The following is a 14191-nucleotide window of genomic DNA, read 5'->3' on the forward strand; positions in this document are numbered from 1 at the left end:
TACTTTGTGTGCTAACGGTGCCAATTCTCGTGTGACTAGCAAATCAACCTTAAATTATTCTTATTTCTTACTAACATATATATATCACGCGGCCAAAGTTGAATATTGAAGAAAAATGGGCCTGTCGATTTTAATTTTATTATTTAGTTTGATCCATTTGTATTGGTTAATAATTCATTTAATTATATCTCAACAAATGCGTGAAAAGCATCGCCACTTGGTGTTGGTGGGGTGGGGGACTAAAAACTAAAAAGAAATATTCCTAGAACCACGCCAAAATTGAATCTTGCAGAAAAGGAAACTCTGATTTGTCAATATTATTGTTTTCATCATTGGCCCCTACATTTTCAATTAATTCGATTCCCCCCCAAAAAAAACATGGGAAGTAGAAAAATCATGGAGTGTTAGTTGGGTTGGGCGTATGCCAAATTGAATCTTGAAGAAACAGAAACTATTGGTGTGATGTGCCCCTCTCAATTAATTTACTAATCATTTTTTTTTTTGCTTTAAATAATCAAATTGTTAAATTTATGATGAAGCAAACATTTGTCGTGCTCCTCAACATGGAAGTCAGGCAGGCAGCAAATGTTAATTTAATTTGTGTTCACATTATAATAACTTATATCTACTTTGACCAAATAAGTTTAGTGATAACTAATTAAATAATTTGATTTTATTTAATAAATGTTTTGAGCTAACATGCAATTGAAGGAATAATAAATTTGTGTATTGGGCTATTAATGAATTATAAACTAGAAATCTATAAGTTCAATTATACAATTGGGTTATCTTAAAATTGAATAATATTACGTTGAATAATTATATGACGATAATCGAACGAGACCTTAAAAAGATTAGATTATTAGATTTTCATTGTACAGTGTAAGTAAGCTATCAAAAAACTTGAATGTAAATAAAGGAAAAGTTGAGAATGTAAAAATAGCAGTCCAAAAGCAACAAGTCATAAAACTATTAGGTCAAATTTGTAATAAACTGCTATTCTTGACCCGATATGAGAATACAGGGACTATAACCTAATTGCCAGAACTGAAAATATATATACATAAATACATAGATAGATACACATTTTGTATGTAATAATAGAGAGAGGGCACACTTTCTCTTCAGCTGCCATCACTCCTCGTGTTGTCCACCAACAATAACTCTCTGTTTCTCTCTCTCTCCAGGCGCTCTCGATCTTCATTTGTTTGTCAAAAAGTAGAGAGAAGAAAAAAAAAGGCGAGTTGGAGAATGGGAGAAGAGAAGCCGAAATCAGTTGGAATTTGGTCGACCGTGAAGCCGTTCGCTAATGGCGGTGCATCTGGTATGCTTGCTACCTGTGTTATCCAACCCATCGATATGATCAAGGTATTCAATCCTCACGTATCATTTCATCGAGTTGTTTGTAATTATTTATTGTTTAAGACTGTTTTTTTTTTTTTTTTTATTCTTCATCGATTATGAGTGTTGGGTCCTTGTCATGGTTCAGATCTTAGATCAGATGGATTTAGTTTCATTTTTGAACACTCGGATTCAATGAGGTCTTCATATGGATTATATCAGATGCTTTCGTGATGGGGTTTGGGTCTTTTTTTTTTCTGTTTTCGGAGCTTACGATGTATCTATGTTGTTCTTTTTTAGCATTATTTTGTTGAAAGATTGAGCCGTTCTGGGTCTCGTTAGATCTTATTATTCTTATGGTTTATTTAGCGATATTGAAATCGATACTCGGAACGAAATTGAGTATATTCTATTTGTTATTAGCTGAAGGTTATTGGTGTTGATCTTCAGTTTCTATTTCTTAATTATAGGTCAGGATTCAACTGGGCCAGGGATCCGCAGTTGATGTGACTAAGACCATGCTTAAAAATGAAGGTTTTGGTGCCTTTTACAAGGTATGTTTGCTCCTAAGAATTTAGAATTTTTTACTTTAACATTGCGGCATTGTTATGATGTGTAATGTGTTAGTTTGCTATTCGATACTATAAGCATATACTCTTTGATTTTAATAAGAATTTACTCTGCCACCGTTTTCTTCTTCAAAAATATGTTTGCTTAGTTAAGTTTTGGTAATATGATAGAGGCTATAACATACGGCACATACCTCTCTTTATATATACAAATGGGCCATGCCTTTCATAATATGCGATCCACCAATCTTGCAGGATCAGAAAACTGGTTTCTTATTGATCTTGATATGTGATGTTTTAATTTTTTATAATATCTCTTAAAATTGTTACTTTTATTTCTACAGGGTTTGTCAGCTGGGCTTCTTAGACAAGCCACATACACAACCGCACGTCTTGGAACATTTAAGTGAGTTGTTCTTATGAACCGAACCTTTTAGATCAATGGAGTTATGATGATTTTACTAGTTCAAAAAAAAAAAAAAACAACAATTTGAGTTAATGGAGTAAGAGGATTGTGTATGACTTATATAGGATGTGTTCTTCCCTCTATTTGCAGTTAATTGTTGCGTCCAAAAGTAATGCAATCACCGTATCCCATGATCCTCCGGTTTTCCGAAAATATTTTTGCTTTGTCATTCAAATATGAAATCATTTTCCGTATTTTGTCATCTCTCAACTTTTGTTTGTATCCTATGTTGGCTTGAAGTGAGAAAGTGCTACCCTGCCTCTCCCTCTACTTCACAATCAAAAAAATGGTGGAATAATTTATAATGCCAATTCTGTAAAAAATATAGCCCTTTTGTTTAATTTGAAAAACTCTCCTGTGATAGGATTTTGACAAACAAAGCAATAGAGGCCAACGATGGGAAGCCATTACCACTTTATCAGAAGGCTCTGTGTGGATTGACAGCTGGAGCTATCGGTGCATCTGTGGGAAGTCCTGCGGATTTAGCACTAATTCGCATGCAGGCTGATGCTACTTTGCCTCTCGCCCAACGACGTCACTACACAAACGCATTTCACGCGCTCTCTCGAATTGTTGCTGATGAAGGGGTTTTATCTCTCTGGAAAGGTGCGGGCCCCACTGTGGTCAGAGCTATGGCACTTAACATGGGCATGCTCGCTTCTTATGACCAGAGTGTCGAGTTCTGTAGGGACTCTCTTGGTTTTGGCGAGGCTTCCACTGTCGTAGGTGTGTGATAATCCACTCTGTAAAGATTTGAGACCTCTTATTATTGTTATTTTTTTTTTTAATTTTTTTTTGGGTGGGGGCAAATTTTGAAGCTTTTTTCGTGTCTAATTTCAGGGGCAAGTACTGTGTCGGGATTCTTTGCTGCAGCGTGTAGTTTGCCGTTTGATTATGTGAAGACGCAAATACAGAAAATGCAGCCAGATGCTCAAGGGAAATATCCTTACACTGGTTCGGTCGATTGTGTCGTGAAAACATTCAAGGCTGGTGGACCGTTCAAGTTTTACACTGGATTTCCAGTCTACTGTGTTAGAATCGCCCCTCATGTCATGGTACCTTTCTCCCTTATTTTGTGTTATTAATAGTTATGTTTTTAAGATGGTTTATTGTTAAATTGGTTAATTCGTTTGCTACCGTTGGATTTGTGTTGTTGCAGATGACCTGGATTTTCTTGAACCAAATCCAGAAATTTGAGAAAACGATCGGGTTGTAAGTCCAAGTGGAGTAGCAGCAGGTTTTGGTGGGGGTTAAGCTTTTGATCGGAATAATGTTTTTTGGCCATGTTTGTCGTAATTGACACGTTCGAAGTTGAGAGTAATTTTACAGCAGCCAACATAATATTTTTGTTCTTTTTTTTGTATTGAACTGAATGAGGTTAGGATATAGGGCATGCATTTTTTGCAGAATCCTCTCCAATTAAAGGTTGGGAGGAATTTTTATTTTAAAATTGAGGAAGAATGAATGAATGTCTTGGCAAAATAATAAAATGCTACTTTAAATTGCTTATTTCAGAAAAGTGGTAACAGGAATTTTTTTATTCGAACATCATCACATGATTTGGTGACATTTTAGATATTTAATGATTTGGAACTAATTTATCTGTTGGATTTGTATATTATTATTTATTTAGCTGTGATCTTAAGGACATCAAAATTGTTTCTGCAAAAATACAAATTAATTATACAAAAATAACATTCTGCATCATAAATTCTAAAACAAAACAACCTAAATTAGAAGTACCAAGAAACCATGCATGCTAATAAGCTAACAAAAGGAGGGGAAAATATTACCAAAAAAGAGAGAAAAAAGTCAACGCATGGAATTGAAGCGTCTGTGAATTCCCCTGGATGACGAAGGCCGTTGAAATGAACGCACCACCCTCAGCAGCGGTGCATTGGCGGCCGCAGATTCTGAAATAACAAGCTGCTGTCTCGATTCCTCTGTTTCTTGACAGCTGTCCAGTGTCCTGGTTCAACAAACATTCCTCTGTATTTCCTGAGAAATTTATATGGTCTAATAGAACAGAATCGCCTGTTTCTATGTCGGACTCGTTGATGTCTGAAAGAAATATCTCGTCTCCATAGAAAAGCGCGAAAAAGCAGTAGATTATCATACCTGCATAGCTTATAAATGCCAGCAGAGCATAGTACTTGTCCAGGCAACTCGAGTAAATATAACTCTTCAACCACGTGCTTGTGTTGATCAAAACTGCATTAGAAAATTTCCCAACTCCCATTACATATTCTCCAAACGGAGGCCCGTAGCTAGTTACTGATTTAGAAACCTGAGAATTGAAGAATTCTTCGAGCCCATATGTAGAAAGTCCTTCCATTATTCCCAATAATAAAAAACTGCGGAATCATCAGCCTATAAACACTCGGATAATTCGTGTCTATGTTGACTAAATGATGCAGCCACCGAGATGCGTTTCTCGAAGCAACTATGCAGCATGTGCCACACTGCACACCATTCCCATGCCGATTCTCACAAGCTGATACCACTGTCCATTATTATTATTATTATTATTGTTGTTGTTGTTATTCCTAATTCTGTTACAAAGTTTGTTGAGTAGGAAATTAGATATTTCAGCGACCAAGAAAGATGCTAATCTCTGCATATTGATGAAGATGTTGATGGCTTCTTGGAGAAAGACCAAACTGAATGTGAGAAATGTTGTCCACATTGGAACCATCTTCAACAAGAATTTCACTCCCTTCACTTGTTCAACACTGCAAATCTGGCCTCTGTGTAATCTCATATGATAAATAAACTAGCAAAAATCCCTATGTGAAATTATTTAAATAGCACACTCGCCCCATTTATTATTTGAGTGTTGACTTCATATAAAAAGACACAAATACCCCACGATTTTGCGGTTAATAAATTCTTATATCTTTTAAATAGTTTAGTTATTTTATTTTTGTTATATGTTAATTATAAAGGTACAATGGAGTCTTTAATTTATTTTTATTTTTATTATCACATAGTTTTTGTATATATGTTAAATTATCGCTACATCAAAAGAAAATTTAAATTCCGCTATTATATATTTAAAAAAAATTATACTTAATTTGATTAACAAATTTTTAAATTTAATTATTTACTATTTTTTAATAATATTTTAGTTTCTAAACAATTAAATTAAAAGGAAAATATATATACATATAAATACATTTTTAGGAACAATTTCGTCATTTCACGTCCAAAAACCTACTATCAGTCGTGCAACCCGCGAGTGAACCACACTTAAGTCCACCGAGGGGGGTTTTTGCCTTTGACTAAATTTCATAAAGGGGATTTTGCTAGTTAATTTATCACATGGGGGTTTCTGTTATTTGGAAATTACACAGGAGTACTTTTTGCAGTTTACTCATTATTATAAATTATGATGAATTATGAAGTACGAAATATTTTAATTAAAATTTGAACTAATTTGGAATATATTTTCAATAGAAATAATTGAACTATTAAAAATTGAAAAACAATGTCATAAAAGAAAGAAAAAAAAAATTGTTGTGCACGACTTAAAAGGAAACATAAAGCATAGCACCTAATTAAAATTCCTAATTAATCGATTTGAAAAAAGGAAAAAATCCAAAATTCTGTTTTTCTCATCACCCTTTTCATCTCCACAGAACCCACTCACACCCATCAATATCTCTTAGCAATAATTATTTTTTTTCCTCTACAGCACAGGTCCACAGCATATCTCCCCCCCTCTCTCTCTCTCTCTCTCCCTTTTCTATTTATCTTTTCCTCATCTTTTTCGTCTATTCTTCTTCGAGTAAACTGCAAAAACTACCCCTGTGTAATCTCGAAATAGCAAAAACCCCCCTGTGATAAATAAACTAGCAAAAACCTCCCCCGTGAAATTATTTAAATAGCAAAAACCCCCCTATGGAACTATTTGAGGGTTGACTTGATATAAAAAGACACAAATACCCCTGGAGTCTTGCAATTAATAAATTCTTATATTTTATAAATATTTTAATTATTTTATTTAAAAAATAATCAATTTAGTTGTTTACTATTTTTTTTTAAATTTCTAAACAAACAAATTAAAAATAATAAATATACATAAAATATGTATATATATAAATACATTTTGAGGGACAATTTTGTCATTTCAAGTCTAAAAAATCAGCTAGGGGGGATTTTGCCTTTGACTAAATTTCACAGGGGGGTTTTTGCTAGTTTATTTATCACAGGGGGGTTTTCGCTATTTCAAGATAACACAGGGGTAGTATTTGCAGTTTACTCATTCTTCTTCCTTCATATCTAGTCACACACTACTTGTTCCGGTCATCCACGAACAGATTCATCAAATCCCGGCAGCCCACAGCCAGATCCGTCGAATTCCGGTCGCCCACGACCTACTCCACCCAGATCCAGCCACCCCACCGAACTCCGCCCAAATGCCGCCACCAACAGCCACCTCCAATGCTGTCTTTCAGTCAAAAACTGGAGTCAATGGCCGGTTTCCGAGTTCAGCGGTTTTGTCCGGTCGAACCGGGATTTAAACATTTGGACCGGGTTTTTAGTTTTTCCGGTTTTAGGGGTCGGATCGGACCGTTTTCATCACGGGTCGCGGTCGCGGTTCTGACAACCTTGGTAATAACCACAAGACACTTTTTTTCTTTGTGTCCTGCGCCTGGATAATTAATCTCATAAGGGAACTTATGAGATTAATTAGTTATATCTCGGACGGAGAAGAGGTACGCTTTTCCCAAATATATTACTCTCTTTCTTTCTTTCTTTCTTTCTTTTTATGTGGATACAATATTGATTCTATATATATATATAACAAGTGTGTTGATCTGCAAGTTGAGAAAATGTTTGGTCTTGATGTTCATAGATCTAGTGATGTTGACATCAGGGTTGGGTCCCCTGCATATTTTTTTCTTAATTCTACCAATTTTTTTTTTCTTAATTCTACCAATTTTTTTTTAATCTAATAGTTTATTGACTTTCAATTTTTTTCTTCTCTTAAATAACCCCATATTCCAGCAGTCCCAAAGAAAAATAAGTATTAAATCTATTAATACGACACTTTAATGGGAAAGTGTTTATTTATTTCATAATTATGTCTCTATTTGTGGACACAATAATTTAGATCAATTCACAAATAATGACATGTGGAGATTTATGAGATAAATACCATTATTATTTCAATTTTTTTCTTCTCTTAAATAACCCCATATTCCAGCAGTCCCAAAGAAAAATAAGTATTAAATCTATTAATACGACACTTTAATGAGAAAGTGTTTATTTATTTCATAATTATGTCTCTATTTGTGGACACAATAATTTAGATCAATTCACAAATAATGACATGTGGAGATTTATGAGATAAATACCATTATTATTGCCTTTCAAATGAAGAAAACAACATGACCAAACTTGATTCATTGTATAAGTTTTGTATCAACTGATGAGCTGAGGATACGTGTAATGATCGTTTTTCAAATTTCAATACATTTTCGCATTTGATCAATTCCAATCATGGCATATGATCATTGCAATTTATATATACAAAATTCTTTATTATCATGTTTTACGAGGAGTACTTCATATATTGCATTAAGAAGCGTTGGTGTTTCATATATTGCGTAGGAGTGGCCAGAAGAAGACCGGCTCTCATTTTTGCTCCACACGTTACACTCCTCATCTACTAATTTACATCTCCTTTGATTATGGTCAATAAGACGGGAACTATCTTAGCAAACTTGTCCATGCACTTCTCGTTGGTCGAATACGAGCAATACCACATTAAGAATCTTTTTATTTCTAGCAAGATTGATCATGTCAACTACAAATCCCAAGAACAAGATCATAAAAAAATCCTCTAATTCACCAATACAATCAATCTTTGACCGATTCAAGTTTTGACAAATGGAAGTAAGTTTGCGATACTTTTCATTCTGTGTCATGATCTACTCAAAGGGCTATTGTGTCATCAAGAACTTGAATCAAGTCTCGTATTTCTGAGAGTAGGTACGTGTTAGCTTCTGAACATGAAACATTTAAAATAGTGCCGCTAATGTTTCTAAGGATGTCAATGTTTGCTAATGTTGCGGTCCAGTCAAATGTTTGTAACAGGATCTTAACCACAAAGAATCTTGCTAGAAATAAAAAGATTTTTAATGTGTTATTGCTCGTATTCGACCAACGAGAAGTGCATGGACAAGTTTGCTAAGATAGTTCCCGTCTTATTGACCATAATCAAAGGAGATGTAAATTTTTCTAGCAAAAATAAGGAGAGCTGCGTTATAATCTTGTACGTTCGCTACAGACGAGTCCACAATATATCAAGTTGCTAATGATGTTTATAGTACTGATCGAGGTAAGAGAAAAGCCATTCGCATTCTTGAGATGCTGACTTCGCGTTCTTCAGATGATAAATAGGTAAACTATTATTCCTTTTAATCTTTACTACAATAATATACCGTCTAAATTGAATATGGTTGTCTCCGGACCATATCTTCGAATTAAAATACGACAAATTAAGATAAGTAGGGGTAGTACAAACCTGATATGATGTTTAATCTATTGTGTATGTAAATTGTAATACAAAATTATATAAAACTAAGTGTAGTCAACAAATAAAAGACTATCTATCATTTTAACAAATTTAAATTAACTATTTTCTAAGAAAATAAAATAAAAATTAATAATTTGAAGATTAGATATATTTCTCATTAATACCTCTCTGCTCTTCCAAATTTAACTGACTTGTGTATCATGTAGAGGTACTTTTTCGAGCATGCTTTTATCCTGTAAGAGCCCATATTTGCTTCCATGCTCTTAAGAGGTACTTGTAACTTGGATAACCTAGTTTTACCTAGCTTTTATTGTGCCTCTAGAGGTCTGTGTATGTTCCAATGTGTGTGTGTGTGTGTGTGTGTGTGTGTGTGTGTTTTTGAATGAAGAAACTCGCAACCAATTATATAGGTGTTTTCTCTTTTCAGGTGAGCATATGATTGCACGGACATTTAGGTGGACTCATTACGGCTAGTCATTCGTGGAACTATTATTATTATTATTATTATTATTATTATTATTATTATTATTATTATTATTTCTATATTCGTATGAGAAATGTATATTATGAATTCCAGACTATTGTTAAAACGATGGTTTTGGGGATGATTTAATATTATGTTGTGCACTTGGAATAGGTAATTGTTGTGTTGAATTTGAGTAATGTGACATAATATAAGTGTTTGTGTTTGTGTATTGATTTGATGTTTGTAGTTTTTTCTTGCATGGGGATTGTGCCTAGGTGATGTAGAAATGTATCCTGTCGAGGTACTTTGGAAAAAGAATAAATCTAATTTTGTGAGGCCTATAATATTCATCTTTACATACATGAGTAAGCATCCACCATAATCAATATTTTTTTCCCCCATGGTTATCATTTATGAGTAATAGAAATGTGATGACATAGGAATTATGAGATGGAATGTACATTGACGAAATCAATCCAGGAATCCAGAAGCAGCATGAAAACCGTAATATGCATAGAAACTAGCCCATGAACTTGAATCATAAAAAAGTTCATATCCGATCACCAAGGAATGGAGCTTACCCATTATAGAAGAAGTTAACACAAAGTACATCAATGGAAATCATATAAGTTGAGCAAAAGATTTAAAAGGCGATTGAGGTTGCAGTAGCGATATGTTATCCTACCAGCTTAGGCAAATACAGTCCTTTTCGTTCTTTCTGTTCCCGGGAGAATTTTTGTCTAATTCTCCTCGTCTCCATCATCTCTTTCTCCATTCTCTCCTTCTGCATGATGCAATAATAGAGCTGTTTTAGCAATGAAGTCATCACTTTTCCAATGCAAGCCAATACAAAATAACACTCCAGGGTTCAAATATATATATCAAGCTTCAAAAGACAGAGTACACTCACAAAATATTTTTTGAAAACCATATAAACAATGTATTACGGATAATAAATAACAGTAGGGTTAGCTTCTTTGCATATTCGGTTAAAACTATCACCACCCTCATTCACAGCAATAGATCGCTCATACCCCTCAAACTTTTCAACACTAAAGAGATCGCTGTCAAAAGTATCCATCTTTTGACTCTCTTCTTTCGCCTTCTGAATCTGATTCACCTGCAAATCCAACGACCCCCGAAACCAGTCAATATTAGCTAGGAAAGGAGAGAGTAAAATTAACCCTAGTAATCAAACAATTCAATTCAACAACAACCGATTCAATTGTGTACCTTGTTGAATCCGTAAACGCAATAAACCACGAATCTGAACCACATGCAAATCCAATAAACCACGAATTAGTATAGCTCTTACTCTTTTATCAATTGTTTAGCTCTTACTCTTTTATCAATTGTACGCACAAAATGAGGTGTTGTAAAAAAAATTGCTGTGTTTGGCGAACAATTTGTGCTTACATAGGTTTGTAGGATAGCTCCTACTCTCTTATGTTTTGTACCACCTAAATATGTAGAAGATGTTTAATCATTGGTAGTCAAAAAACATTCCATCTAAAATTGTTTCAATAACTTTTTTAATAGTCAAACAAAATCACAAAAAAATCATAATCCAAAAACAATTTCTTTAATATTTTTTGACACTAAATTGTGTAGTTAAGAAGATATTTATTCATAATTAGTCAACTAAAGACAAATTTATTAATTTAGGAATAATCGAGCAAAATCACAAATATTTAGACACTCTATATAGCACACGCATTTTGCTAAAAATGATGAAAACATTTTGTATCACTCAAGTATTGAAGATGGTTATTCTTTAGTCAAATAAAACTCATTAAATAATTTTAAAATCACAAAAAGTCATTGAAATGTCTAAATATATGTTATATATTTGAACACTCAAATATAAAACTTGTTAAGAATATGTTTTCTATGTTATCTGTTTTAATATAAAATACAAATTGGCAACTGGGAGATGAAAAATTGAAAATAATTGGTTGATTGACTTAGGTAGGGTTTTATTGGAAAGATGTAGAACACACACCGAGAGAAAAGCCTTCAAACTCTAAAAATGGCAAATGGTATTAACAAGAAACACATATTTAGAAATAACATATATTAATAAAATGTATTATGAAATTGATGCCAAACATAAATCTCATTTGCAAGAAATCCAAATCATATAGGATTCTAAGTTACCCTACAAAATAAACTACCTAAAATACAATAATAATAAACGTAAATACATATATATATCTCAATATCTTCGCTTTTTCATTAAATAAAAAAGAAGAGAAAATAAATAACATATTGCTTTTACTGCTTTTTCATTAAATAAAAAAGAAGAGAAAATAAATAACATATTGCTTTTACTGGACATTAGTTTTTCTTGAGTTTTTCGCTTGCAAACTATAAGATAAAATAAAACAAAGAAAAATGTAAAGTTTCCTTCCATTATTGTTTAATTGCCAATTATCACACCAAAATCATAAATTGATCATTAGGCACATCACCTAGTTCATTTCCCCGTTTTTGGTAAGTAATAATAACTAGTACTATATCCGTGCGATGCACGGGTTATTCATTGTAAAAAAATATATTTAAAAATAAAAAGGTTTATCGAGATAGTATAAGATTGATTATTGATATTCAATACAAAGAAGTAGAAAATATTAAAAAAGAAAACTAATTTTTATAGTGTAAGTGCTGAAATAAGCCGAAATAAGTGAAATAACTAATACTAATACTAATACTAATATTAATACTAAATACTATACTAATACTAATACTTTACTAATACTATACTAATAATAATACTAATATATACTAATACTAATACTAATACAAATACTAATACTAATAAACTAATAAACTAATGCTAATTGTCATGGTAATGCGAAAGCCAATGCTAATACTAATGAAAATCATACCCCTAATGATTCTAACTCTAATATTAATCCCAATGATACTGCTAATGCTGACAAATTGTTCATCGTACATAATTCACCAAACAATAAAATAAACAATGAACGGATTATTGAGTTATAATAAACTATCGTTTATCTATTTTATAAATCATGTGTCTAGTGATGGTAATGAAAGTAAGATTTTGAAAATAATTATACACATTTGATATACCTAATTGGGTCGACCCAATGGACCCCAATTTATCTAATAATTAGGCACGCTACACGAAAGCCCAAACACCTTCAAAGTAAGGATTGGGCCCAACAAAGTAAGCTCAACCAAATCAACAACATATAAATAGATGTTTTACTCATTTGTTAAGGTAGTTTTGATGATTGACTAACAATCTAGAATTTTATTCTTTCTACTATCTCCACGATCCGTACATCTCACTTGAGCGTCGGAGGGGTTTCCGCCGGATCAACCCCCGGCTTAGTTCACTCTGTTCATTTCGCAGGGACCTCAGGATCATCAAGTTGTCAAGCTACTGATCCGCTTTGCTCTCCCAGTTCGTTTTCTATACTATCCCATGTGATCTAAACTTTAGCATCATCAACATTTAAGTCGGTTTAAATTAGTCGAAACAACTAAAATCATTCAACGCACATAATAACACAAAAAATGAAAATAACTACAAATTATAATTGTCATTTATCCATCTATTAAATATTTTATCTACTAATGGTAATGATATAAATATTTTAAAAAGTATCTATCAACATTTAAGTTGGGTTACATTCTTCAGAGCAATTTAAATCGTTTTATGCCCATAATTCATCTAAAAATGACTTAAAAAGGAAAATAATTAATACTAATACCAATACAAATCATAATCCTAATACTACTATTAATAGTTATACTAATGCTAATACTAATACACTAATGATAATTCAGTGGTAATGCTAAAGCTAAAGTTAATGTTAATACTAATACTAATGTTAATTATACTCTTAATCATTCTTATTCTAATATTAATCTTAATGATAATTGTAATGCTGACAAATTGTTTTGTACATAATTCACCAACCAATAACATAAAACATGAAACGAATTATTGAGTTATAATAAATTATCGTTTATCTATTTTATAAATGTTGTGTGTAGTGATGGTAATGAAATTGATATTTGAAAATAATTATCCACAATTAAGTGGGTTTAGATTAGTCAAAACAATTAAAAATCATTCAACGAACATAATAATACACAAAAAATGAAAATAATAATTCACAAATTATAATTATCATTTATTCATCTATTAAACATTTTATCTACTAATGGTAACGAAATAAATATTTTAAAAATTATTTATCAACTTTAAGTGGGTTTATGTTTGCCAGAGCAATTTAAATTGTTCAAGGCACATAATTCACATAACAGTAACTTAAAAAAGAAAATAATTAAACTAATACTAATATAATGATAATCTTAATACTAATATTAAAACTTATACTAATGTACTAATACACTAACACTAATTGTAATGGTAATGCTAAAACTATTACTAATGCTAATCATACTCCTAATAATTCTAACTCTAAACCTAATCCTAATGAAATGCTAATAATGCTGTTGAATTATTTATTGTACATAATTCATCAAACAATAACTTAAAAATGAACGAATTATTGAGTTATAATATATTATCGTTTATCTATTTTATAAATCTTGTGTATAGTGACGGTAATGAAAGTAAGATTTTGAAATTGTTTATCCACATTTAAGTAGGTTTAGGTTAGTCAAAACAATTAAGATCATTCAACGCACATAATAAACACACACAATAACCAAATAATAACATGAAAATTGAAAATTATGATTTACAATTCATAGCTCTCATGTATCCATCTATTAAATAGTTTATCTACTAATGATAATGATAT

General features: G+C 32.1%; 2 protein-coding genes and 2 long non-coding RNA genes across 4 annotated transcripts; 2 read left to right on the top strand and 2 right to left on the bottom strand.

Annotated features, from left to right (window-relative positions):
* The first annotated feature begins 1136 nt into the window (after positions 1-1136).
* Positions 1137-3895, top strand: LOC105956023 (mitochondrial dicarboxylate/tricarboxylate transporter DTC). Its single transcript, XM_012979840.2, has 6 exons — positions 1137-1368; positions 1812-1895; positions 2255-2316; positions 2741-3102; positions 3217-3431; positions 3536-3895. The coding sequence occupies exons 1-6, from the start codon at positions 1252-1254 to the stop codon at positions 3590-3592; spliced, it is 897 nt and encodes a 298-aa protein (XP_012835294.2). The 5' UTR covers positions 1137-1251; the 3' UTR covers positions 3593-3895.
* Positions 3896-4100: 205 nt separating this feature from the next.
* LOC105955921 (protein NRT1/ PTR FAMILY 5.7) lies at positions 4101-5137 on the bottom strand. Its single transcript, XM_088817614.1, is given in 3 exon segments — positions 4101-4723; positions 4725-4838; positions 4841-5137. Coding segments are annotated over 3 exon segments (969 nt in total). The 3' UTR covers positions 4101-4165.
* Positions 5138-6519: 1382 nt separating this feature from the next.
* On the top strand, positions 6520-9413 carry LOC148771389 (uncharacterized). Its single transcript, XR_016030973.1, has 3 exons — positions 6520-7094; positions 7993-8784; positions 9348-9413. It is a non-coding gene; the product is annotated as an uncharacterized LOC148771389 (long non-coding RNA).
* A 506-nt stretch (positions 9414-9919) lies between these two features.
* On the bottom strand, positions 9920-10946 carry LOC148771390 (uncharacterized). Its single transcript, XR_016030974.1, has 3 exons — positions 10620-10946; positions 10421-10506; positions 9920-10170 (listed from the first exon to the last, which is right to left on the bottom strand). It is a non-coding gene; the product is annotated as an uncharacterized LOC148771390 (long non-coding RNA).
* Positions 10947-14191: the final 3245 nt, after the last annotated feature.

The sequence above is a fragment of the Erythranthe guttata genome, chromosome 4 (genome assembly GCF_056151865.1).
Source record: "Erythranthe guttata isolate IM_541 chromosome 4, IM_541, whole genome shotgun sequence".
NCBI classification, from domain to species: domain Eukaryota; kingdom Viridiplantae; phylum Streptophyta; class Magnoliopsida; order Lamiales; family Phrymaceae; genus Erythranthe; species Erythranthe guttata.